At 52.0% G+C, this 27,762-nt stretch overlaps 1 protein-coding gene and 1 pseudogene across 3 annotated transcripts in view; both read left to right on the forward strand.

Moving 5' to 3' along the window:
- The first annotated feature begins 1,854 nt into the window (after positions 1-1,854).
- The window catches only part of LOC117314271 (centrosomal protein of 78 kDa-like), a 41,055-nt gene continuing 15,147 nt past the window's right edge, over positions 1,855-27,762 (forward strand). The window contains exons 1-3 of one of the 3 annotated variants that reach the window (XM_073788855.1): positions 1,855-2,226; positions 17,420-17,454; positions 17,857-17,959. In XM_073788855.1, the coding sequence (XP_073644956.1) occupies positions 2,146-2,226; positions 17,420-17,454; positions 17,857-17,959 (219 nt within the window). In that variant the 5' untranslated portion in view covers positions 1,855-2,145. Of the gene's footprint in view, positions 2,227-17,419; positions 17,455-17,856; positions 17,960-24,543; positions 25,039-27,762 lie in introns of those variants that run through there. The other 2 variants (XM_073788856.1, XM_033866923.2) reach the window with 2 other exon arrangements.
- Positions 22,894-22,983, forward strand: LOC117314332 (U6 spliceosomal RNA; annotated as a pseudogene).

Genomic DNA, 27,762 nt, shown 5'->3' on the forward strand with positions numbered 1-27,762 from the left:
GGAGCGGCATCACCTTCCCTCCCGGGACCTGTGACACTTAAGGGAGACACAGAAAGGACAAGCGTTTGGTTCCCTGGCTGGCAAAGAGCAGGTGCTCGATTGTCATAAGTGTCCGTATCAGTGAGGGTTCTCCAGACAAACAGAATCCATAGGGGATGTGTGTATATACACACACACGTACATATGTACACGCATACAAAAATATACAGCTGTGTATATATACAGTACGCATACAGACATATACACATATAATATATACAATACGCAAATACATGTATACACACATATATATAATGCATAGTTTGTATATATACAGTATGTATACACACATATACACATAATATATACAACAGACATACATGTACACTATACATACACACATATGAAATGCACAGTTTGTATATATACAGTATGTACACATACGTATAACATATGCAACATACACACCTAGGTACGTCTATATCATACATATATACACACATACAAAGATATTTAGGTGTGTATATATACAGTATACATACATACACATAATATATGCAATACATACACGTACATACATATAGACACACATATACACCTACATATAAAAGCATGTAGAATAAAAATATATATGTACTGCATATATAAATTCGTCGTATATATACATACACATAACATATATGATACATATATACAATGTATACACACACATACACACCTATTTGTAAATATGTGCATGTACATACACATATAAATACATACGCAAGTGTGTGTATATATATATAGCATATACATACATACATATAATACCTATACAACATATACACATACAGGTATGCAGCATATATACACACCGATATATAAATATACACTGTATACATACATACATACGGTGTACATATACTGTACATATACACACCCATATATCAATATATACAGCATGTTCACCTTTATAATATGTATACTATATATATATACACATACATACATGTATACAATACATACACACAAATATATAGGCTTGTATGTATACTGTATATAGTACTTACACATATACTACAAACGCATGCACATATAAACATGTGTATACATATATATATGTGTATACACACATATACAAATTAATAGGCTTGTATATATTCAATATTTTTACATATATAGTTTCATTTTAAGGAGTTGACTCATGTGACCGTGAGGCAGGCAAGTCAGGGCAGGACTCTGGGCTGGAGACACAGGGAAGAGCTGATGTCCCAAGTCCATTGGAGGAACACTTCCCTCTTTCTAGGGCACCTCATTTTTCTCTCCAGTCCTTCAACTGATGGACGAGGCCCACCCACGCCGCGGCATTGACAATCTCCTTTACGCAAAGTGGACCCATTTCAGTGTTAATCTCATCTGAAAAATACCTTCCTGGCCACATCTGGAATAATGTTTGTGGTTGCCGGGGCCCCACGCAGTGCGCACATGAGATTAACCATCCCCGTGGCGATGATGACACTTTATTTTCTCCCTTGACCATTGTCACTACTATTCCAATTAAAATGGCAGTGCTATGAGGGCAGGGCATTTCCTTTTTTGCCAGTACTGAGCGTCCGCGTCTGGTGCCTAGCATAGGCTAAATACACGGCATTTTTGTGAACAGAAGCCGGGATTTCCACCTGTTATATTTAATAGGAATTATAGTCTTATTATTGGGGGGCGGGGGGGGGGAGTTGTGTCACACGTCGAGATCGGGAGTCGAACCCGCCACCGCTTGCCCTGAGAGGTTTTCCCGGGTCCCCACTTCGGGCCGGTGGGTGTGGCCAGGGGCAGCCGATGACGTGCGGACGTGCGTGCGGACGTGCGTGCGTGCGTGGTAGCGTGCGTGCGTGAGAGCGTGCGAGTCCATGAGGCGGGCCGCGCGCGCCGGGAGTGTTTCAGTCTGGCCCCCGGCTCATTGTGCTCGCCTCACGCCGGCCCGAGTTCGCAGCAGCGCTGGGGGCCCCGGGCCTGTGAGCACAAAGAGGGAGCCTGGGGCCGGACGGGAGCGCGGAGGCGGCAGCTGAGGCCCAGGCCAGGCCCCTCCCTTCAGCCTCCCGCCTGCCCGTCTGCCCCACCCCCGCCGGCGGCGCCGCGCCCCTCCCCCAATCGCCAGACTAGCGCGGTGCGGGGGCCGCGCGCGAAGACATGAGGGAGAAGCTGGAGCTGAGGCTGGAGTCGCTCTTGGGGACCGAGCCCGCTGTCTACTCGTGGCCGCTGCCGGTCTACGTAAGTGCCGCCCGTCCCCTCCTCCCGGACCCCCGCCCCTCTTCCCCCACGGCGCACGGTGAGCCCACCGAGAAACGGAGCGACTCGAGTCGCCAGACCCTCTTTGGAGCCCCCCTTCCCGCCCCGCTGTGTTTCTTCCGCGGTAGTTTCCAGCCCCCGCGCGCAGGGTGGGCAGAGGGGAGCCGGCGCCGGCCGGGGGGCACAGACGCGGCCGCGGGGACCCCGCGCTTCCGAGGAGCGCCTGAGCCGGTCTGCGGTTGGCTCTGCAGGGCTGGGGACCCCGGTGCCCCCGGGCCTGGACTGCCGGCGGGCTTGCCCTTCTGTACTTTAGGATCTGACATGTAGGGTTTCATTTTCCTGGTAGTTTATTCTTAGCGCTGTCAACGTGCTTAGTTTTTTTTTTTTCAGGTCACCCTTTTCTCCCTCTCTCCAGTTTTTTTTGTGTTTCTATTTTGTTTTGTTTTAGTTACGCATTTTATCCCTCTGATCTTGAGTGGGTGGGCTGGCAGGACACTTGGAGAGGAGGCGTTCTGTCCCCTGACCTGGAGTGACCTTTGGAAAATGACAGGCCAGACGGAAATGTACACAGGCGTCCGATGATTCCAGAAATGCAGGGTGTCCGGCTAGGTGGGCGCCCGGCCTCCCGTCCCCCGTGGCGGCGTGGTGCGCGTGTTCCTTATCTCAGGGTTTACGCTTGGGCCCCGCCAGCCCACCTTCCGGAGGGAAAGCGCAGCGGGTGCCTTGGGCCGGCGCCTTTGGGGCGCCCTTTCGTGCGCTCGGCTTGCGGGGGACCATCCTCCAGGCGACCCGGCCTTCGCGCGGGCTCCGTGTGTGTCAGTGTGTGGAAAGTGTGTCGCGGCCGGGGTCGGGGTCGGGACGCTGGGACCGCCTGGGAGCCGATGTTGACTCCCGGGCCCCGGTTCTCCGCAGTTATCTGAGGTCCGAGGGTTTCCAGCCCGCCACCGCGCACTGGCGCTTTCTATTTTTTGCCCTTCCTGTGCCCGGAGGCGCGGCTGAGCCTGGGCTCTGGCTTTTCCGGTTGGGTAACTCCGGGTGGCCCTGGTGGGCGGCCTGAGCAGTGGGCAGGGCGGGGAGACATCCCAGGGGAGGGAAACTGAAAGTGGGGAGAACCTTCAGAAGTCCAGCTGATGCACTTGCCTCGCCTCCCCGCCCCTCTTACTGCACTTGTCATGCACGGGTTGGCTGGCCGGCGCATTTTTCAAAATGTAATCATTTGTTTATCCTTAGTAGCCGTGAAGCATAGTTCTGTGCACTTGTAGTGCACAGCTGTAGGAGTTTTGACAGATGATCGCCGTCAGGCGGCAGAGCAATCCTGTCATGCCATTTGCTGCCCTTTGGCGCCAGCGCGCCTCTAGCTTCTTGGCCTCTAATCTCCTCTCTGTCCCTAAGGTTTTGGCTTTTCCAGAAAGCCAGATAAACGGAACAACAGCATGTAGCTTTTTGATTCTGGCTGCTTTAGCTCAGCAAAACCTATGCGAGATTCATCCCGCGTTTGTTTTTTGTTGTTGTTGTTTTAAACATTGATTTAGTTAGTTATTTACTTGGCTGTGCTGGGTCTTAGTTGCGGCACATGGGATCTTCATTGGCGCGTGCAGTATGTTTTCGTTGCAGCGTGCGGGATCTAGTTCCCTGAGCAGGGATGGACCCCGGGCCCCCTGCATTGGGAGCACAAAGTCTTAGCCACTGGACCACCAGGGAAGTCCGTCATCCCTGTTGTTGCGGGTATGAGAAGCCACTCCTTTTTCTGGCTGTGTTGTATTCCATGTTCCGTTTGTCCATTTGCCTGCGGGTGGCAGGACTTGTGGGATGTTTCCAGTTTTGAGGGGATCAGGAATAAAGCTGCTGTAAACATCCCAGGGCAGGTTCCATGTGAACTTGGGTTTTTACCTCACTTGAGAAAATGCTCAGGAGTGGGACTGGGATCTGTGCTAAGTGTATGTTTAACAACCCTTCTGCATCTTAGAAATTGGTATTTTTGAGTATTGGAAGAGTTTAGAAATGCACTGTGACCCAGCACCCAGGCACTTGAAACGAAGTTGAAAGTTCATCTGGAGATGGTCACGTTGTCCCCGTCTCTGTCTTTTATTCGAGGCAGAGCAAGGCCACAGATTTGTAACCCTTGTAAGGAAGGCTTTGTGTGTCCAGGCCCTGGCAGGACCTGGCTTTCTAGTGGTGGGCGGTGCTGAAGTGGAGAGAGCGTCTTTCCCTTGCTGGCCGGACCTCGCTTGGCAGGGTGCGGGGTGTGCTGCCTGCCTGGCCGGGCGCTCTTTCTGCCGGTCAGCAGCCGTTCCTGGTGTGTCTGTCCTACTACCAGGCAGGCGGTCAGGGGCCCTAGTGAAGTGCTCAGCGAGCCGCAGCCTTCTCAAAGCTTTGCGGGTAATGTCTGCTACCCTCCCATTTCCCTGCTGAGGAATTTTGCTTTCTCATGGGAATTGAGGGGGCATTACTTTATAAGAATTCATATTTTGTGATGACTCGATGCTGAATACGTTAAGAAAATGGGCTCCTTCCAGAAGCTTAACTTCTTAGAAGGTCAGATTACTCGTGTGACCGCACGTTTGAAATGAGTGAGCTTGTTTGTTCATTGATTCATTCATTCTGCAAGCACCTCCTGGATATTTAGAGTGAGTGTTCCAGGGGGCGCGGAGGACAGTAGACAGTATTTTTTTTTTTGATTTTTGAATTTAATTTAATTTATTTTTTTATACAGCACATTCTTATTAGTGATCAGTTTTATACACATCAGTGTATACATGTCAATCCGACTCGCCCAGTTCAGCACACCACCATCCCCACCCCACCCCACCCCCGTGGCTTTCCCCACTTGGTGTCCATACGTTTGTTCTCTACATCTGTGTCTCAACTTCTGCCCTGCAAACCGGTTCATCTGTACCATTTTTCTAAGTTCCACATACATGCATTAACATATGATATTTGTTTTTCTCTTTCTGACTTACTTCACTCTGTATGACAGTCTCTAGATGCATCCACGTCTCAACAAATGACTCAATTTCGTTCCTTTTTATGGCTGAGTAATATTCCATTGTGTATATGTACCACCACTTCTTTTTCTATTCGTCTGTCGATGGGCATTTAGGTTGCTTCCATGACCTGGCTATTGTAAATAGTGCTGCAGTGAACATTGGGGTGCGTGTGTCTTTTTGAATTATGGTTTTCTCTGGGTATATGCCCAGTAGTGGGATTGCTGGATCATATGGTAATTCTATTTTTGGTTTTTTAAAGAACCTCCATACTGTTCTCCATAGTGGCTGTATCAGTTTACATTCCCACCAGCAGTGCAAGAGGGTTCCTTTTCTCCACGCCCTCACCAGCATTTGTTGTTTGTAGATTTTCTGATGATGCCCCTTCTAACTGGTGTGAGGTGATAACTCATTGTAGTTTTGATTTGCATTTCTCTAATAATTGGTGACGTTGAGCAGATTTTCACGTGCTTCTTGGCCATCTGTATGTCTTCTTTAGAGAAATGGTTATTTAGGTCTTCTGCCCATTTTGGATTGGGTTGTTTGTTTCTTTTGTATTGAGTTGCGTGATGTGTTTATATATTTTGGAGATTAATCCTTTGTCCGTTGATTCGTTTGCAAATATTTTCTCCCATTCTGTGGGTGACAGTATTCTTATTCTCAAAACTTATGAACTGAGGACGGTAGGTGATCTATAAACACAGAAGTTCAGCTGAGGTGTAGTGCCCCGTATATGGGATCAGCTGAGGTCCCAGAGAGTGGGGCTGCCAGATTTGCCCTGGGGGAGGTATGCGTGGCTTCTCTGAGGAGGGGGCACCCGCAAGAGGAAGTGCAAACAGCCACAACCGCCTGTACGCGGAAATGTCCAGCCTCCAAGATGGGCTTTTGCGCAATTGACAAAAAGGAGGGCGGGGTGCAGGATGAGTTTTGTTCCTTCTGTGACTGAGAGTTCCCAGATATCTACTTATAGCTCACGGTGGCATTTCTAAAGCAGGATGGTCCTTTTGGTGGGAAAACCGGGTCTCAGCTCAGGAGGAAGCAGGTGGTATCTTTGGCTGCCTGATGGCAGGGCAGGAGCCAGCGAGGGCGTGCAGTGGTCCTTCCCCTCCGTGACTCACTGAGGCTGTGGGCGTGGAGTGGCCCCAGCGTGAGTGTCCCCGCCTGCTTCTGGCTTCCTCCTGAGAGCCCATGAGTCTCTGATGAATACCCGCTGAGCAGTCACGCCCTTCACTCCACAGTGGGTAGTAGCTGAAGTGGGCGGCTGAGTGAGCCATCCCTCCCCCTGACTCAGAAAACATTTTCTGATCTGACCTCTGCTGGTGTGAGTCCTGCCTAATCTGAGCTCAGATGGAAGGCAGGTTAACCCTTTGAGGACTTTCCGTGGGTGAAGTAGCCTCTTTAAAGAGGAAGGGATCACCGGGAAAAGCCTGGTATTCCGTATGCATGTGGCTGTTAGCTTTCATACTTTGGTCCCTAACATCCAAATGCCGCCTGTATGCTCTGTTCCTGGTGGGAGGAGACAGAGGCAGCCAGCCGGCCCTTTGGATATTCACTAGGCAGGAGGCTGCTGGGAGCTGCAGGGGACCCGCCCCCAGCCTTCTTCTAGGAGCTGTGTCCTTTTTTCCTTAATTAAATTAAACTTTTTATTTTGAGATTATCGTAGATTCTTGCACAGCCGTCAGAAATAGGTCTGACACATCCCACGTTCTCTTTACTCAGTTTCTCCTGATGGTGGCATCTTACAAAGCTACGCACTGATGTAATGATTTTATTGGCATTGATACAGTCAAGATACAGAGTGTTTGGTGTCCTTTTTGGATTCGGGGAGCTGTAGGGTGGGACTGGCTGTGTCTGCGCATCCCTGGGTCCCGGGCCCGGCGCACGTCTCCCAGGAAGCCCCTCTCCTCCCTCTTTCTTTCTGCCATGTCCTCCTCTCGTGGTCCTGGCACTCTTCCCCAGTACGTGCGCCTTCTCTCCCTGGCTGTGGGATGACAGTCCTGTTTCCTTCCTCCCACTCAGGGTGCTGCCTGGAGGCATCTTCTCTGTCCCCTCAAGCTGTCCCTGCCGTTCCCACCAGCCGGGTCTCCTGCCGTGCCCGTGGCGTCGAGCAGTCCCAAGGGTATTAACAGAGGACATGCCGGGTGCCTGTCCACGGTCATCCGCAGCTCATGCATGGCTCTGTACTACCTCCCTCACCGCCCGCCTTTCTTGTTCCTTCCCAGACTCTCTCTCCCCACCCACGGCCACTGTCGCGGTGCCTAGCCCGGGGCTCTGTTCCTCGGCACCCCTGTTTCAGACCGGGCCCTCTTCCTGTCCAGGGCGCCTGGCAGGGCTGCCGAGTCACAGGTTCCCGTGAGCTGCAGTTGGGAGTTCGGAGGCTGTGTGCTTCACTGAGTATTGACCTTGGATGACGATGCCTCCTCATCTCTGAGGGGCTTCCGTTTGAATCCCCTTAGTTAGTCATGGGGTGCGCGGCCGATGTCGGGAAAGCGCATCAGACTCACAACAGGTGTACGGGCAGCCGGTGTGTGAGAGAGGTTACCTCTGAGAACGCTGGTCCTTTAAAAACCTGACGCGTCTTTTCCTGGGTGGGGAAGGGGTCTCTGCAGGCTGTGTGCCCGGGGGTCGGGGGGGGAGGGGGGAAGGGACCACCACGGGGTGGTGCCCACTGGGATGGCGGGAGTCATGGGGCTTGGGGCAGGGAGATCTAGGGAAGGATTTGCACGTCCCGTGGTGGTGGTGGCTCACGTTTCCCCTGGTGTGCAGGTGGCTCCCTGGAGTCTGCTCTGTGCTCACCCTGCAGGCTGAGTGAGGCTCCCACTCAGCAGGTGCTGGGGCCGCAGGACACACTGGGCCCACACCTGGTCTGGGACAGACACCAGGTGAAGGGGCGGGAGAAGGGGAGGAGGAGCCGCGCTGGGTCTTGTGGGTTTTGTGTCTTTTTAAATAACAGCTTTGTCGAGATAGCATTCTCACACCACAGAACTCACACATATGAAGTGTACAATTTAATGGCTTTTACTATATTCACAGAGCTGTGCAGCCTTCACCTCTAATTCCAGAACATTCCATCAGCGCAAAGGGCCGGCAGTCCCCTGCTCTAGCCCCTGACACTCTGTGTTTGTGGATCTGCCTGTTCTGGACGTTTCCCATCAATGGAATCACACACTGTGTGTCCTTCTGTGTCTGGCTTCTCTCACTGAGCATCGTGTTCTCAGGGTCTGTCCACATTGTTGTGAGTGTCAGGGCTTCACCCCTTTGCATAGCTGAGTGATGCTCCCGTGTGCGTGGCCCAGGTCGTGGGGTCTTGAGGCCCCTGGAGAGGCGTTCGTTTGGCTTGGTCCTGGGGTGAGGTGACGCCAGTGGCACTGATACGGTGCTAACAGGATCCCTTGCTGGAGTGGGAGACAGTTGGAAGGCTGGGGGCGCGGCTCGCCTTGGCCTTTGAGACCGCTGGGTGGAGGCCGTGCTGCCGCTTGTCGCTCGGGTAGCGCGGGCGAGTCCCTCTCCAGCTGTGCCCCCTCCGAAGGGCTTCCTCCATCCCTGGGCTTTCCCTCCCTTGCAGTCACGGCCTCGGCCTCAGGCCGGACTGCTCTGTGGCAGTAAAGCATTTTCTTTGGTGAGGGCGAGAAAAGTTCTGGTGGTGAACTTTTGGTCGTCGCGTTCCCCCATCCCACCGGGGTCACTCCACGACGGCCCCTCCACGCACACGCCCGGCATCAGGCACTCAGCACTTGCAGCGGCTCCTTGGGTGGCTGGGCGGCCTGTTACAGGTGGGCTAGTTTGGATTGAAGCAACTGAAATGGTCTTGTCACCCCTGGAGCCCCTGTGGTGCCCCGTCCTCCTGTGGACACATCCACGCCCGTCCTGCAGAAGGACGGCTGCCCGGACAGCAGGACGTCCCAGCCGGTCCTGGCTCTGTGCAGACTGGCTTCCGTGAGCTGCGGACCCAGGCGTGGAGCTCAGGCTCAGGGTCAGGTCTGGAAACGCTCCCGCAGGTGGAGCGGTAGGTGAGGGGGCACACGAGCCACACGCATGCCCTCGTGGGAGCCAGGTGACGAGTCAGAAGGAGGAGGCGAGGTACGTTTTCATAGCATTATACATAACCGAGTATAGCCCAGACACGACGTTTTCAACGTGCCATTTAAAGAATTACTGAAGGGCAGTTTTACTTTGTGTGTGCGCGCGCACCCTGTCTTAGAAATCCGCGTGCATCTTGTGCTCACTGGAGTGGCACCAGCGCGCACCATTGCCCCTCGTCCAGGTGGCCAGGGGCCGCTGTGGGCACAGTGAGGCTCTAGACCCCTCTCCCTCGTGGCGGCTCCTTCCTTGGACCCTGGTCATCGGGGCCCCTGTGTGCACAGTGGGTCCTGCACACCCTGGTCAGGGCCGCGGGTCCACCGTGTCCTGCACCGTGTCTGTGGCCCGGGAGCCACGGGCCCGCTCCCTCTTCTCTCTTCCTCCTCCAGCTGGACTTTGGCCTCATGCGGTCCCAGCAGCCCCTTCCTGTTTTCCCATGTTGACTGTTATTGCAGTGCCGGTCTCGCGGGCAGGGTTTTGCGACGCGGCTCAGTCCCGAGACCAGCCTGGTTTGTCAGCCTGGCCCTGTGGGGAGCGGGCCGGGTGCGCGGTGGGAGGAGAGCCTCCTTCCTGGTTCTCTCCTTTGCATCGCTTTACCAGGTGGTTCCCATCCTTGGCCTGCCTTGTCCTCAGGTACGGTCCTGGGACCAGGCAACACCCCCTTGCTGGGGGCCTGCGGACGTCCGGGGCTGACTGTGGACGAGACCCGTGTGATGCTCCACAGCCAGTCTATCTGCCACCCCCACCCCTGTGTGAAATGCACTCATTTTCAAGTGAAAACCTGTTCACTTCTTGAGTACTCAGGCCCACCGCAGGTGCTGACCCTCCCCCTCCCCCTTCACCCCATGCTCCCTCTCCCTGGTGAGTGGCTGCTCCCCAGCGGGGCTGCAGGCTGAGAGATGCTCCCCAGCGGGGCCGCAGGCTGAGAGGTGAGGCTGAGCGCCTTTGCTGGGCCTCGGGGCCCTCTGCTCACCCACTTGGCTTGCCTCCCAGACGGAGAGACTTCTGTGGATTTTCCACTCCTCCAGCCAGATCTCTGCTCTCAAAGCCTGGCCACTGGGAGAGGCAGAGAGACAGCCGGCGGACCACCCACCGTGTTCCACCTCCCCTGCCTTTGACTCCTCCCGCTGTGCCTCTCCACTTTGGGAAGTAGTGCGTGCATCCCACCCTGGCCGCTCTGTCCCACTTGCCTTGGCCCCCACCCCAGGGCTCCGAAGGTGTGCAGAGCCTCGGGGAAGAAGGCAGCGACCCCCAGCCCACAGGCAGTGCCCCCTGCAGCCTGCTGGGGAGTGGGGACCACGGGCAGAGTCCCAGGGTGCTACCCCTCAGCACCTGCTGGACACTCGTGCCCTCAGCAGACGGTGATAGAGCAAGAGTCCCTGCTTGCTTCAGGCCGGTGGTTCTCTGAGCGGGGCCCTGGGCCAGCAGCCTCCCCACCAGCCGGAACTGGTTAGGAATGCGGGTTCCTGGGGTCCAGACCTGCTGATTCTGAAACTTTGCGGGTGGGCCCCAGAACTGCATTCTGACCAGGGATTCTGATGCTCGTCCTGGTGTGATGCCCCTGCCTCGGAGGCCCCCTGGGTCCCGGCGTCTTCCTGCTGCAAGTGGGAAGAGGAGGACGGAGTCCACGTCTTATCTCCTCCCTAGTCTCTGCCCCCTGCCTCTCGCCGGGTCTTCCAGGGACGATGTCTCCAGATGTCGTGCCCCTGTCACCGTGAACCAGCCTGCGTGCTCAGGGGTGGGCTGTGCCCTGGCAGCGAGCACCCAGGAGGCCTCCTGTCCAGGCTCCTCACACCGGGCGCAGGGCCTGCGGGGACGAGCAGGGGCAGAGCCAGACCTGCGGGAGTCCGGGTGGAGTTCCTGTTCCCACACCTGTCCTCACAGTCAAGGACGAGGCAGGGGCCTGCCGAGTGGGACAGCCAGGCTCCCCAGCCCCGTGGGCGGCTCCCGCCCTCACCTGAGCTGGGCAGGGGCGGGGAGCAGACGGGACGGGCTTAGTGGCGGCTCAGGCCTGATGACAGCCCCCGGCTTGTGCACAGCGTGCTTTTTCAGGTGGGAATGGTTGTGCTTATTGCAGCTGTTTTCCCAGGACCCCGGAGTAAGGCCGCTGGCTCTGTGATGAGCAGCATTCCGCTAAGCCTCTGCGTGGCTTCCTGCGGAGGCTCTGAGGCTGTCAGTGAGAAGAGCCTGGGTTAGTCAGTGACTCAGCAAGCAGCCAGCAGCGGGCCGGGGCTGTGGCTGGGACTGGGAGGCCGGGCATCCTGTGCAGCGAGACCAGGGCTGGCCTCAAACTCCAGAGTTCCAGGGCTCCCCCAGAGGAGGAGGTGTGGGTGCTCCTAAGCACGGGCTTCCTCAGGGCTGTTCTCAGTCGGACGTTTCTGGGTCAGCTTCTGGTGTCGCTCTGTTCTGAAGGCCTGTGAAGCAGAAGAAGAGGCCACAGCCGAGAAGCTGTGAGAGCTTCTGAATCATTGATGGTGATCAGGGCATCTTAAATCATACGACTCAGGATGGTCGCTGGAAGCTGGCCAGTTCCTAAAGCAGCATCCTGAGACTGTAGGAGGCACATCGTAAACTGTTTCCTTCCTTTTGGTCTGGTTTTAAAGCTTGGGAAAGCTTGAGTTCATCTCATCACGGATGAGACCACATTCCAGGCCCCTGTCTTCCCAGGTCTGTGTGATGCGGCCTGAGATGCGGTGGCTCGGCCAGGGCTGCGGCCCACGTGCCATGAGGGTCCCTGCCGCCCCTGCAGGAGGAGCGTCTCTGGGGCACGTCCAGCCTCCTGAGGGGGCCGAGGGAGGGAGCGCAGTCCGAGCTGGCACGGGACTGCCACGCGGCGCACGCTCAGGCACATGCGCATGCTCACAGGGTCCTTTCAGAGCGCGCACGCTGTTTTGTAACTCCACAGTGGTGACCGGAATGAGACTCTTCTGGGTACTGTCACGTCCTCCCGTGGCTCTAAGACTTGTTCTTACGGGCCGTGCTCACAGGGTGTAAGGTATCGGCCTAAACGCAGACATGAATTTAGCAGCTTGAGACAACGCACACTGATGACCTCCCGTGGTTTCTGAGGGCCAGGATTCAGAGCAGGCAGGCCAGGGGATTCTGGCCGAGGGTCCCTCAGGAGGCTGCAGTAGGGGCTTCAGCCGTGGCTGCCCCATCCGAAGGCTGGACCGGGCGGGATGCCTGGCTTCCAGGAGGCCCCACCCGTGGCTCCTCTGCACGTGGGCCCCGCAGGGCTGCTGAGGCTCCTCAGTGCACGGGGGCCGGCTCCCCTCAGGAGGAGTGTGATGCGGGAGAGCATTGGTGGAAAGTTCTAGACCCTCCTCCTCATCCTGTGGCTACCTCAGTGCCTTGTACACCGTGCTGTGTGCTTTTGTCTCTGAGCAGACCCTGCGGGAAGTGTGGCGTCTTCTCTGCTTTCAGTGGGTACAGGAGCCCAGGGAATTCAGGGCTGCCAGGGCTGTCTGTCTGGAATCACTGAATGTTGTGGACCAGGAACAGAGTCCGTCGGCCACATGAGTGTCTTAGATGCTCGGTATTTTCCTACTGAGGTGGAGGTGCTTTTAACACTGCCTCACATTTCCTCCTATAGATTGTGTTGTGGTTTTTTGTTTGTTTTTTGCCACGCCGTGCAGCTCGTGGGATCTTAGTTCCCCAACCAGGGATTGAACCTGGACCCTCGGCAGTGAAAGCACAGAGTCCTAACCACTGGACCGCCAGGGAAGTCCCTGTTGCTGTTGTTGATAGCTGTTTTGAGGTGTAATTCCCACACTCTTCACCTCATCCACCTAAAGCGTGCCGTTCCCTGCTTTGTAGTGTATTCATTGAGTGTAGTCGTCACTACTACCAATTTTAGAACGTTCCATCACCCCGAGAGGAAACCCCATCCCCATTAGCATCCCTCCTGTCCCCCTCCCCAGCCTCTGACAACCAGGAACCCACTCTCTGTCTCTGTGCACTTGCCTGTTCTGGACGTTTCCCATCAGTGGAATCACACACACTGTGTGTCCTCCGTCTGGCTTCTCTCACTGAGCATTGTGTTCTCAGGGTCCATCCACGTTGTAGCGAGTGTCAGTGCTTCACTCTTTTTCGTGGATGGATAATATTTCTGTGTGTGGAGGGACACATTTGTTTATCCGTTCATCTGTTGATGGACATTTAGGTGGTTTCCACCTTTTGGCGGTTGTGAATCACGCCTCTGTGAACACTAATGTTCGGGTTTTGGGTGTGTTTTTTTTTTCTGGCTGCCTTGGGTCTTCGTTGCTATGCGCGGGCTTTCTCTAGTTGTGGTGAGTGGGCTCTAGTCTTTGTTGCAGTGTGCGGGCTTCTCGTTGCAGTGGCTTCTCTTGTTGCGGAGCACAGGCTCTAGGCACGCGGGCTTCAGTAGTTGCAGCACGCGGGCTCTGTAGTTGTGGTGCACGGGCTTCATTGCTCCGCGGCATGTGGGATCTTCCTGGACCAGGGCTCGAACCTGTGTCCCCTGCATTGGTAGACGGATTCATAGCCACTGCCCCACCAGGGAAGCCCAACGTTCAGGGTTTTGTGTGGACGAATATTCTCATTTCTCTTGGGCAGACACCCAGGAGAGGAATTGCTGGGTCATTTGCTAACTGTTTAACCTTTGAGGAGCTGCCAGACTGTTTTCCAAACCCAGCTGTCCTCACTGTTTTCTGCCATTTGCCAGGAGGCCTTGGGGCCGATTGTTCCCATCAGTGGTTCTTCCCCAGGGTTTCTGGGTCAGCAGTGGTGCTGAAGCTGCGGGTCGGTTCCCCCGTGTCGGGAACCACTGGTCTGCAGGGCTGTCCTGTGCTGGACCGAATGGACGGCACATGCTCCATCTCCCGCCCCGGCCTTGTCTAAGTAATATGAGTTCAATGGATATTTACTGCTCCGTCCTTGGTAAGTTGGAGGATATTATTAAGAACGATAGAAGATTGTTTTTTTCCTTTTCCTTAAAAAATAAGATTCTGGGCAAAAGGTCACATACCGTAATTCTATTTACAAACGTCCAGAACGGGCAAATCCACAGAAACAGAGAATGGACTAGTGTTGTCAGGGGCTGGGGAGGGGATTGGGGCGCGTCTGCTAATGGGGTGATGGGATGTTCTGGAACTAGATAGAGGGGATGGTTGCCCAGCTCTGAATGTATTAAAACCCACTGAAGTGTATACTTGAAGCGGGGGCCCATTCTGTGTGAATTATAGCTCAGTAGGGCTGCTGTTGCAAAGATGAGGCTTAGGACACAAAGGGTGTTTCTGGAGTTGTTTGACCTGTTAGGACCGCTGCGCCGTGGGGGCCCCTGTCCTGGGACCTTCCGGGCATCCGTGCCCTGGCCCGTAGGGGCTCTGCCTGCGTTGCCGTCCTCCACTGTGAAGCGTGGAAATGGTGGCCTGGTCTGAGAGGGGCAGTTGCTGTCCTGGGGCAGGGCTGGCAGCTCTGGGCCTGACCATCTCACCTCCAGCTTCAGCCCGTGCTCTTCGGGGGCCCTCCTCTCGCTGTGCATCCTCTTCGAGGCCCCTCCTCACCGCGATAGGAACCTTCACCGGCGGGGCGGAGGTGCAGTCTAGAGTTACAGACTGTCCACACGATGCGTTGTCCTCACTTGGTTTCTGCGGGGTCTTGGGTTAGCTGGCCGCCAAGACCCCGGCGAAAGGCCAGAGCAACCCCCGACGTGCTCCTCGGGGAAAGCGGCGAGGCCAGCCCGCGGGTGCAGTGAGGCCCGGAGAGTGCCGCCGTGGGCGGGAGGGAGGAACGCTGCTCGCCCGCTCATGGTGGTTGCACGAGTGGTGTTTCCCCATTTTACAGATGGAGACCGAGGCCTGCGGCGGTTCAGGGACTCAGAGGCAGACCTGTGGCTTCCAGGCTGCAGGAGCGCCCGGGGGAGATCCTGGGGCAGGAGGGTCGGAGGCTTCAAGTCCGTCCCGGTCCCTTCCCTGCAGCCCGCTGGGCGGCAGGGCGCTGCAGGAACAGGCGCTCCCGGAGCCAGCGTGTCCCACGTGGCAGGACAGGGCCCCAGCGCTGTAGGTGGAGCTCTCTGGTAGGTCCCGTGTGTCGGGGAGTCCTGGGGGCTGCAGCACCCGCCTCCCCTGGTCGCCCCCGTCACCTGAGCGGGGAGGGACAGCTCTGAAACCTGTCCCGTTGTCTTTCAGGACGTTTAAACCCCACGATGCCGCTCACGAAATCAATGAGACCATCCAGTGAGTGTGGCGCCTGCTGGCGCAGGGCCTCGGGGTGGGCCAGTCCTGAGTTCCCAACAGCCCCCCAGCCGTGCAGTCCCCCATTCCTCCATGCTGATCTGCGTCAGCATTGTCAGCATCGAGGAGGCTTGGGAAGCGGGGCTGTGGGGTCAGGGGTCAAGTCCTCTGAGTGTGACCCAGGACAGGTCTTGGTGCTTCATGAGCTGGCTTCCTGTGGAAGAGGCTGGAAATCCTGAGTGGCCAGCTTCCCGAGGGACCCCTCCCCTCTCCCCTCATCACCTTGGTTTACTCTTCTCCCGTGGGGTTTGGTGTGACCTTTGGGTTTGGGCCGCTCTTCCCTCTGTGAGCCTGCCCAGTGCTGTGCAGAGGAGGCCGGGTGCCGGGGAGGCTGACCCAGGCGAGATCTGGGAGGAGGGCCGCCTGCTGTGTTCTAGCAGGCTGTCTCCTCACGTGGGACCTGAGGGTCTGCGACGGCCTCCAGAGTGCCCTCGGGGGCCCATGCGCAGAATCCTGTGACCGCTCTTGGCTTTAGAATGTTCCACATGTGTGACTGTGGCCCTGGCATCTCGCTGCATTGTGCCTTAAAATCCTTAGCTGTGTAGCCACTGCCTGGGCCACACACCATTATATCTGCTTGGACCTGGGGCGGCCGGGCTGGCAGCAGCACAAAAGGCTGTTTGGTACGTAAGGGTCGTGCTCCCCCCTCTCCGTCCTGTTCTTCCTGCGAGAAGCAAGCATGTATCAGTTTCTTCTGTATTGTTTCAGATTATATGTATGTATATATTACAGTAGTATATTAGTATAAAATCTATCGTAGGGTTCTCCAGAGAAACAGACCCAGTGATGTCTGTGTATATGAGATTAATTTAAGCAGCTGAGTCACACGACTTCAGGCTGGCCAGTCTGAAATATGCAGGACAGGCCAAGAGAGGCAGACCCAGGGAAGAGTTGATGTTGTAGCTCAAGTCTAAAGGCAGTCTGGAGGCAGAATTTTATATATACACATACAGATTAATTTCATATAATATAGTACGGAGGGGTCCTGTGTAGTTTACCCAACTTTCTCCAATGGTGACGTCGCACATAACCGTAATAGCAAAACCAGAAAATGGACATCAGCATAATCTACAGACTTTATTCACTGTGCATGTGTGGTCACGCGTATGCACGCATGCATTCTTGTAACCTCCACCTCAGACAAGACATAGATCGGTTTCATCACAACAATATTTTTATCCCTCTTAAATACATAAATACAGATATCCTGGAGATGGCAAGTGTTGTGAACTTAGGGAAGTAGTGTACTAAGGTATTCATCAGAGAAGAGCTGGTGTCCAGTCTAGGTTGTCATCATCACTTCCTGATGTGAATCCCAAATTACTCCTTTGGTTTTTTTCTAGTGTTAACAAATCCCTGACATGAGGTGGATCTTTGACTTTACGTAGCATCACTAGATGACCTGTAGTGCGCAGACGTGTGCCGGGCCAGCTCCTGGGCCTCTCTTTGTTTTGAGGGTGGTGGGACATCAACACCAGACTGAAGGTTGCCCAGATCTCCCCCAAACCGAGATTAACCCCCAACCCCTGTTTTTAACCACATCAAATGTATTTATTTAATACTTTGACTCACGCTTTTTTTTTTTTTTTTTTTTTTTTTTGTGGTACACGGGCCTCTCACTATGGTGGCCTCTCCCATTGCGGAGTACAGGCTCCGGACGTGCAGGCTCAGCAGCCATGGCTCACGGGTCTAGCCACTCTGCAGGATGTGGGATCTTCCCAGACCGGGGCACGAACCCGCGTCCTCTGCATCAGCATGTGGACTCTCAACCACTGCGCCACCAGGGAAGCCCTTTGCTTTTGGTTTTGATCTTCTTTTGAAATACTGTTTTTCTCTTTTTCCCTTCTCTCCACATAGGAGGAAAAGAGACGTAGAGTTACATCCAGAGAACGGTAAGAATAATAAAGCTTTTTGTTCTGTGCAATATGTAATCTTGATGCCTGAAATTACTTTTCTGAAATCTTTTAAAAAGAAGAACTTTATAGTGAGTTGCCAGGGTGACCATAGATAGCTTAAGGATGCTGGGCTTGCAGTCAGGTTATTAACCTTGTGATTCAGGTAGAATTCTCTTGCAAAGAGTGAATTGGGGGCAACTGGCAGTTATCAGAACTAGATCTAAAGGTTGTATTAAATATTAAATCTCGAGGTAAGATGTGCCTTTTAGGGCTCCTGAGATGAAGATTGATTTTTTTTTGGGGGGGTGGGTGTAGGTAGGAAGGAAGACCTTTTGAAAACTGCCTCCACGGGAGGAGTCTGTGAAAGTCATCCTTAGGGTGTGTGATTTTACTTGACAGGGTTGCTGGACCGCTCCCTGCAGAAGAACCGGGAAGAGTAAGACCAGGAACACACGTGGAAAAAGAAGAAAGAGATGATAAAGTAAAGTCTGGTCACCCCCAGGTTTGTCACTTGCACTTTAATCTCAGAACCCATTTGGTTCTAGGAAGGGGGCTCAGGGTGTGGGCAGTGTGTAGGAAGAGAATGACTTTCACTAATGATCAAAATGACCTTGGATTTAGCTAAAATGCTCTTCAAACTCATTTTTCTGCTGGTTCTCTATGTGGAAGGTGTGTTACGTGGCTCTGGTGATAGTAAATCAGCGGTAGGCCTGGAGGTCAGCTGGACCTCTGCTACTTGATCAGTCAGTCACAGAGCTTCAGTCTGTCCCCTCTCCTGCCTGTCTCCTGCCCATGAGGTCTTTGTGAAGATCTCATTTTCAAACACAGGAGGTGCTAAAGTGCTCTAGTATCGTCCAGGTATAAAGTTGCATTCTTAACTGAGATCAGACCAGTTCTTTCCCCAGACCTCCAGCTCTTTTGTAAAATCAGAGTTTCAGGTTCTATGAAATACAGATGTACCCACTGAACCCCCATGGGAGGGGGTAGGAGAAGGGATTGGGGATCTGATAGTGGAAGCTTTACCATTAGACAGCACTGCCCCATATGACAAAGGGCTAACATTGGTCGGGCACAGGTGGTAGAACAATATCACGTCCCTTTTGGTTTTATTAAGACGTTGCTTAGAAGTTTCAGCTCAGCAGAGGGGCAGCACCCTGGGCGGGGACTGGGCCTCCACCATCTATGGCTCCTCCCCTCCAGCACCCAGGCTAGGTACTCAGTTCCCAGCAGCCCAGAGGGCAGGAACAGAGCTCTGCCAGGCTGGCCTTCTCAGAGGGCAAGTGTAAGCAGCACAGCCAGGAATGTGAGCGACAGGCTTTGCTGGGTTGTCGGGAAGGAGGGCGACGTCTGGCTCGGCATGGCTGGAGTCAGCGCTAGCCTCCCCTCGGCCATGGGCACTGGGTCCCTGGTCTCAGGCTCACACAGGCCTCCAAAGCCCTTCCCTCGCGATGGCACCCAGACCCTCCACCCAGCTCACCCTCCCGCCCCAAACACCAGCAGGTCAAGCACCACTCAGAGAAGGGGGCCTTTAAAGGGCTTTAGAAAATCTTAGACTTCCGGATATGGAAGCTACTGTGTTTCACTTCTGGCTGAGAGCTCTGCTCCCAGAGCACAGGATGGCCCAGGGGGGCGAGATGGGAGGGTCTCGCTGTGACCCCCCCAGGCACTGCTGGCCTTTTTAGCCACATGCCTGCGTTCCTTGGAAATACATTTCATTAACAGCCAAACGGAACATCCTGAGAAAAGAGAGGAATTATTGGTTCGTTTCAACCCTTAGCAACACCATGTGTATATTTCGTCTGCTCTCTGCGATGCACTGGAACTTACCTTTGGGCAAAATGTGCCTCAGCTGTCCAGGGCACCCGACACACTTGGCGACTCTGCGGGAGCGCCCTGGGCCCCAGGGACAGGGTCCCTCCTTCCTGACCACCCCCTCGTGGGAGTGCTGAGGCTGGTCAGCCCCCAGCCCTGGGGGCTCAGCTTTCCCTCGGAAGTAACTGCGAGTCAAGCTCCCCACCGACCCCCGACCCCCTGGTCTCCCTCCCGCCAGGGCCGCTTCGTGTGTGGTTCCGGTCGGACCCTCCTCAGGGGGTAGGTGTCGGGGAAGCCCCGAGGCGGGTGCCCTCCCGCACCCTCACGACTCGGTGCTGCTCCGGGTGGAGCCCGCGGCCGGGGTGGGGGTGGGGGCAAGAGGCGCGACGGGGGTGGGAAGGAGACGGGGCCACGGGAAGCCCACCCCGGGCCGGCCGGGGCGCAGAGGCAGGAGGCGGCGAGGAGGGCCGGCCCAGCCGCGAAGCCCGTGCCTCCGCCCTGCCTGGGACCGAGCGGCCTTCAGACCTCCCTGTCGGCCCCTGGGCTCGGGGTGGGTGACGGGCACGCCGAAGAAGCCATCCCGCTCGAGCCGTCCAGAGAGGCCGGCCCAGGGCTTGAGCCGTCCAGAGAGGCCGGCCCAGGGCTTGTGCCTGTTCCCGGCGTGGGGCGAGCACTGGGGCATGAGGGTGTGGAGCTGTCCGGCCGCAGGTCACAGGCTTTGCCTGTTGGAAGGGAGGGCTGCGATGGGGCTGTGCCGACGGAAGGGGAGGATGGAGCCGCCCACAGTCCCCGTTTGCCAGGCAGAGCTTTATCGCGGACCCTGTTCTCAGCAGCCGTAAGCAGCAGGGACACCCAGGCCTGGGGAGTCTGCGCCCCACCCAGGGCCGCTGGGTTCCTGTGTGGCAGCCCCGCCCAGCATCTCCTGCTGAGAAACCCCCAGAGACCATGCTCCTTCCCCTGAGCCCACCGCCCCGCTGCAGAGCCCAAGGGGGCTGGGGGCTTCACCCCAAACTTGAGGAAGCCACACCTGGGGGCCAGGACACAAGCGGGGGTCCCACTTTCCCCGCAGGAGCAGACCCCGTGGAGGGTCTATCTTTTGGAAATAAATTTAGACTAACAGGTTTTACACACAGAATCTTAGAGCTGGGAAAAGTCCTTTGTGTCATTCATGTAGCTTCGTAAGATTTTTTTTTTTAAATGAGAGGATGGATTTCCTTGAGCAAGAGTGAATTTCCAGGAATGGGTCCCTGGTTACCACAGACTGTTTTCGGGAAGAAAGATGAATCTATTCTGTGAACGCCTTATAGAACTTATTCTATATTGTAGTTCTCTCTGGAAACACATGTACCGTTGAGCTTTGTAACAGCCCTTAACATCCTCAAGAGAAGCTCTCATTTCCCCATTAATACTTGTTATAGACTGAATATTTGGGTCCCCCAGCATTCACATGTTGACACCCTACCTCCAATGTGACGGTATTAGAAGGTGGATCTTTTGGGATTTGATGAGCTCATCGGGATGGAGCCCTCATGATGAGATTCTTATCCTTGTGAGAGGCATGAGAGAGCTGGCTTTTTCTCTCTGCTCTCTGCCCTGTGAGGACACAATGAGAAGTGGACAGTCTGCAACCCGGAAGAGAGTCCTCACCAGAAGGCGATGATCCTGGCACCTAGATCTCAGACTTCCAGCCTCCAGGACTGAGAAATACATTTTTGTTGTTTACAAGCCCCCACCCCGCCCCGTTTATGGTACTTTGTGACAGCAGCCCAAACTGACTTAGCACTCTTTTCTTCAAGTACATCGAAGAATTTGTGGAGCCCATCCGTTTTATGATACAATTTCCCAAATAACCAATATTCTCTCTATACACTGATTTGTCAACTTTTTTATTTATCAAAATTTTTATTAAAAAAGCTTCCATATTTTTTCCTAATAAATTGTTTCCAATCCAGGTTGTCACTGTAATGGTTCTATGATATTAATAATTTGAGCCCTAATACCTTGCTTAAAATATTCATTCGTGTTATGAATAAGTTCAGTGTTCAAATGCAAAAGTTTTAAAAGGATATACTATGTAAAACATCTATGTCATCCGTCTGAAGGAAAGAAGGAGGGAAGAAAGGAAGGGAAGAAGGAAGGAAGGAAGGAAAAATCATTGAATTTGCCCTCAGTTTAGCTGCCACTTCCTAAGGGAAGCCCTTTCCAACTCCAGACCCCCAGGCATCACAAATATGCTCTCATGGGACCCTGTCCATAGTGTTGCCCATCATGTTTCCTGAAAAGCTGCTTCTGAGACAAGGACAGACTTTCAGGAAGTTTTTTGGGGTGTGTTTTTGGGGATAAACATAGAATTACCATATGACTCAGCAATTCCACTCCTAAATCATTGAAAACAAACATTCAAATCTACGTACACATGTTTATAGCAGCACTATTCACAATAGAAAAATCATGGAAATAACCCAAATGCCCATCATTGGATGAATGAATAAACAAATTGTGGTATATACATACAGTGGAATAGTAATTCAGTCATAAAAAGGAATGGAGCCATTAAATATCAGTTACACGGCCAAAAACATTTTTTTAAGGAATGCAATACTAATATATATTACAGTGTGGGTGACTCTCACGAACATCATGCTAAGTTGAAGATGCCAGATACAAAGGTCATACACTGTATGATTCCATTTATCTGAAATATCCAGAATAAGTAAATCCATAAGAGAAAGAAAGCAGATCGGTGGTCTCCAGGGCCTGGTAGAGAGAGCGAAGTAGTATCTTCTCAATGGGTCCAGAGTTTCCTTTTGGGATGATAAAAATGTCTGGGGGAAAAAAAATTTTAATTGGAAAATGATTGATTAAAAACAAGTCTGTGGGGCATTTCTTGTTACTGCCTTTCCCAATTTTGACAATAAATGGTCAAGTACACAGTAAATGATCAAGTACAGCAGCCATGGTTTGAGAAAGAAATGATGACCAGAGCTCAGAACACTCACTCAGGGACGAGCGTGAGGGTCACCCCATGAAGTAAGCCATCCATTTTAGCAGAGATATTATCCAAGGATGAGGGGGATTGAGAATGGATAGCACAGGAGGGAGACAATGACTATCAGTTGTGGCCTTGAGGCCACCTACAGTAACAGAAGCTATAGTTCGACCCATTGACCCTCCTTTCACTAGTAGTTCATCTCAACTCACCCTCTCCCCTAAAAACGATCCATGGAAACTATGAAAGAGTTGTTTCCAGAACTTATGCAAAGACGTTGATCCAAGTAAAGGCAACAAAAGCAAAAGTAAACAAGTGGGGCTACATCCAACTAAAAAGCACAACAAAGGAAACCAACAACAAAATGAAAACGCAGCCTACCAAATGGGAGAAAATTTTTACCAATCATATATCCTATAAGGGGTTAGTATTCAAATTATATGAAGAACTCATACAAAAAAATAGAAAAAATATCCAGCAAAAAAATGGGCAGAGGATCTGAATAGACATTTTTACAAAGAAGATACAGAGATAGTTAAAAAGGCACCTAAAATCACTAATCAGCAGAGAAATCAAACCACAAAGAGATGTCACCTCATTCATGTTGGAATGGCTAATATCAAAAAGATGGGAACGTGCTCGCTTCGGCAGCACATACACTAAAATTGGAACGATACAGAGAAGATTAGCGTGGCCCCTGCGCAAGGATGACACGCAAATTCGTGCAGCCGCATAGCACAGGGAGATCAGCTCGGTGCTTTGTGACCACCTAGAGGGGTGGGATAGGGAGGGTGGGAGGGTGGGAGACTCAAGAGGGAAGAGATATGGGAACATATGTATATGTATAACTGAGTCACTTTGTTATAAAGCAGAAACTGACACACCATTGTAAAGCAATTATATTCCAATAAAGATGTTAAAAAAAAAAACAGGAACTAACAAGTGTTGGCAAGGGTGTGGAGGAAAGGGAAGCCTTGGACTCTGTTGGTAGGAATGTAAATTGTTGCATCCAGTATGGAAAACAGTATGGAGGTCCTCAAAAATTTTAAAATAGAACTATCATACGATCCAGCAATTCCACTAGTTGGTATTTTTATGAAGGAAACAGAAACTATTCAAAATGAAATCAAAATGAAACCCCCATATTCATTGCAGCATTATTTACAACTTGGAAAACCCTGTGTTCATCGATGGATAAATGGATAAAGGACATTTGGCATATATATATGCCAAATTATTTTTATATATATTTATATATATATATAATTCAGCCATGAGAAAGAAGCAAATCCTGCCATTTGTGACAACATGAATGGACCATCAGGGTGTTATGCTAGGTAAAATATGTCAGACAGAGAAAGAAAAATCCTGTATGATCTCACTTTATATGGAATTTTTTAAAAAGCTCATAGAGGCAGGGCGTGGAGGGTGGGTGAAATGGGTAAAGGTGGTCAATATGTACAAACTGCCAGTGATAAATAAGTCCTGGGGATGTGACTATAGTTAATAATACCGTATTGCATATTTAAAATTTGCTAAGAGAGTAGATCTTAAAAGTCCTCATCATAAGAAAAACAGATTTCTACCATGTATGGTAATGGATGTTAACTAGACGTACTGTGGTGATCATTTTTAAAATTGAAGTATAGTTGATTTACAGTATTATATTGTAATAACAATATATTAGAACCCAGTGATTCAATTTTTTTATAGATAATACTCCATTTAAAGTTACTATAAAACATTGGCTATCCTTATAGCTTATTTATTTTATGCATAGTAGTTTGTGCCTCCTCATCCCCTCCCCTCCCCCATCTTGCCCCTCCCACCTTCCCTCTACCCACTGGTAACCACTGCTTTGATGTCTACATCTGTGCGTTCATTTCCTTTCTGTTACATTTATTGTTTATTTTTTACTTTCCACATGCAAGTGATAACATACCGTATTTGTCTTTCTCTGTTTGACTTATTTCACTAAGCATAATAGTGTTGCAGCAAAAATAGAAATGAAGTTTTTCCTCTCCTGAAAATAAGGAAAGTAAAGGGGACAGTGAACAGGCTAGAGAAGAGACATAAACTGGCCTGAAAGAGTTAATAGATCCTAGTTTTATTTAAACTGTTACTAATCTGTAGTGTCTGTAACTAGATGTATGTTTCACAAAGCTAAATTACATCCTGTTCCTATCACTCCCTAGCTGTCAATGTAAATTACATCCTGCATCTGGTGCTTAAGCTCCCTGCACTGTCTTGTAGCAAGTCACCCTGTGTAGCTGTTTGCATTTCAGGGAGCAGATGGCAGGCAGATAAGGCAGAGGCAAATGAACCCAATTACCGGTCCGCGGGACCCAGTTACCGGACTGCCTGACGCCAGCGATGCCGGTTTTGAAATAATGCAAGAAGAAGAATGCAGGACCTTTACCACTTTGATCCTGATTACCACTCCCTGGACTGTGATGGCCGCCCGAGGGGCTGGGAGGCCAGCCGGGGCTTCCAGGCATGTGTGGGCATCCTGTGTGCAGCCAGCATCCCCGAGGCCTCGCTCGGCTCATCATCACTGAGTGAAGGTGCGCCGTGACAGCGCGGCCGACTTTCTTCTGGCTCTGTGAGGACCTGTGTGCATTGCAGGATTCGGTGCCTCTGCCTGCCGTGGGCGCCTCCCTGCGGGAGGGCTTGCTGGACTTCAACGGCCACCGCCTGCGCGGGGTGGACGGGGCGCTGCCCCTGAGCACCCTCTGCCCCCGATCTGTATCCAGAGCTTCTTCGAGCCATGGCTTGGCGAGGTGGGTTTGTACTTTCCGCTTCCAGGGGCTCTCGTGTCGGCGCTGCAAAGCGGAGTTTTAGATGGTACAAGGTGGAGGGTGGGCACTAGAACCAGTGCCCGGGTGTGCGTGCACTAGACGGGGCGTGCGGCCTACGACTCCTGCCGGCTCGGTGACCCCGGCCGAGTGCCTTAAGGCTTCTAGGTCTCAGTGTTCTCAACTGTAGCATGGGCTTAACAGGACTCACTCTCTGTGGCGGTTACAAGGTCACACTCTGTTAATGCTTGTAGACTCTACAATGTAGAACACTTAGCACAGTTTGGAGCATCGTTCATTGTTCCACAGATATTACCTGGTCTGTTGAATGACTTTGCCTGGTACACGCCAAAGCGATTAGGAAATTGATATATACCAGCTTCATTTCCTTTTCATTAAAACAGGGCTCAGGAAAAAAAAAATTTTTTTTCAATAGTCCTATCATATAGTGGAAAGAGCACTGGTGTGAAGGCAGCTTAGGGTTTGAATTCCAGAGTTTATGCTCTCTGTGGCCTGGGAAGGTTTCTTTTGCACTACAATCCCCACACTTATAAAATGACATTAAAAACCACCCTTTCTGTGGGTTCTTAGAATTAATTACGCAGGTTATGTGTGTAAAGTATCCTGGCACTTGAATGAGTGGTCAGAACCAAGGGCTGCTGGAGAGGATGCTTCTGCCCTAGGTAATCTCCCCTTCTACTGGGCGGCAAGTAAACATAAACACAGTAGTCTGTGCTCTGGAAGAAGTGGGTTCTGGTGCTACAGAGCACAGAATCTTGTTTTTTTAAATTTAATTTTTATTTTATATTGGAGCATAGTTGATTTACAATATTGTGTTAGTTTCAGGTGTACAGCAAAGTGATTCCGTTATACATATATCCATTCTTTTTCAGATTCTTTTCCCATACAGGTTGTTACAGGATATGGAGTAGAGTTCCTTGTGCTATGCAGTAGGTCCTTGTTGATTATTTATTTTATATAGAGTCGTGTGTATATGTTAATCCCAAACTCCTAATGTATCCCTCCCCACTACCTTTCCCCTTTGCAGAGCACAGAATCTTGGAAGGGAAAGTTCAGGGTAGGCTTTTTGGAGGAGGTGCCATCCTTTCTAAGGATATGTAGAAGCTCCTGGGGTGGCAGGAGGGAGCAGTGTGTGTCAGAGTTGGAGAAATATAAGAAAATATGGCAAAACTAAGATACAGGACTGGAACTCAGGGTTTAGGAAAGAAATGAGAGTTGATACTGGAAACCTAGTGGGGCCCAACAGAAAGGGGCCTTGTTTGTCCTGTCAGAAGTTTAGATGTTTACCCTGAAGGCCGTGGGAAACCCTAAAGAACAGTGAGATGGACTTCTGGCTTAGAGACTCACTCAGACCTCCATGTGGAAGGCACTTGATTGGGTGCAGGATGAGTTGTAATCTAAGGGTCCCACTTAAGTTATAAAAGCTTGAACTGGATTTTGCAGATCCGAGAGAGAATGGGTGGGGCCTGGTGACCAGTTAGAAAAGGAAGGGCAGCAAGTGTGGGTGACAGTTTACAGCTGCATCTTTTTGTGAGATACAGAGCACAGTAGGAAGGGATTGGGGGTGGGGAGAGGATCTTACTTCATCTTCAGTGCTTTAGAGGGGCCTGGTAGACGGGTCTGGGCCCAAGGTACAGATCTGGGCTTTTTGGGAGGACAGGTATTTGAAGGCATTGGAGATACTTAGGTTACCCACAAGAAGATCCAAAGAATCATAGGTCTGAGGGCTTTTTAAGTGGGTATATTGAGGATGTTTATAAGCTGAAAGAAAGTAGCCAGCAGAGAAAGGGTGTTAAGATCTAGGAGAGAAAATGATTGTTCATTTGTTTTCAAAAAGCTGAATACTTATCGTGAGCCTGGCCCTTTTCTAGGATCTGGGGTTCACACCATGTGTTATCTCTTCTGCAAGGACAGTTCAACTCATCCCCTGGTGAAGAGAAATCAGATTTTTCTTTGCATCCCATTCAGGTGTAGGAACTGTTCCGTACCTCTGAAGGGACTTTACTTAACCAGAGTAATAAGTTAGAAATCAAAAGAAATTAGAGCTGGAAGGGACCTTAAAGGCCACTGTACTTAATTTTGCCTAATATTTTACATTGATTGTAAGAAAAATTTATTGCAGAGCCCATTCTCTTCAGAGTTCCTTCACTGAACTTTCTTCATGTCTTGCATCCAGTGGGGCTAGCTTGTAGATTTTGGCCTGCTCCTAAATTTGCTTCTTCATCCACATTGCATTTTGCCCAGACTATGGCAGAAGCTCCTGGGTGGTTTCGCGGCCCCTGGACTCAGTTCCTCTAAGTTCATCTGCCTACTGTGGTTGAGTGATCTTCTAACATGAAAAGATACGCCTAAAATAATGCTGCTAATGGCTTGCCCACACAGAGTTAGTGCATACTAGCCGCCCAGCGTGTGCTCTGCCCAGAGGCGTGTAGTCTGAACTGTGCTCTACCAAGCCTCCTGGGGCTCTTTGGCCCTGAGGAAGGGGAGCTTTTTGTGATCACTCCCTTTATCTAACTGGTCCTTCAGCAGCAGGGTGCCTTTTGCTAATCAGCGGAGGCACCCTTACTCAGCCAGTGGTAGCCCCGGGCCTCATCACCTGTGGGATACAAGCCATGCTCTCTCCCAGGCTTGATTTGACCAATGTCTCTATTTTCTGTCCCTTCTCACACTTGGACCCCTGGCCTTTAG

The sequence above is a fragment of the Tursiops truncatus genome, chromosome 11 (genome assembly GCF_011762595.2).
Source record: "Tursiops truncatus isolate mTurTru1 chromosome 11, mTurTru1.mat.Y, whole genome shotgun sequence".
Classification (NCBI taxonomy): domain Eukaryota; kingdom Metazoa; phylum Chordata; class Mammalia; order Artiodactyla; family Delphinidae; genus Tursiops; species Tursiops truncatus.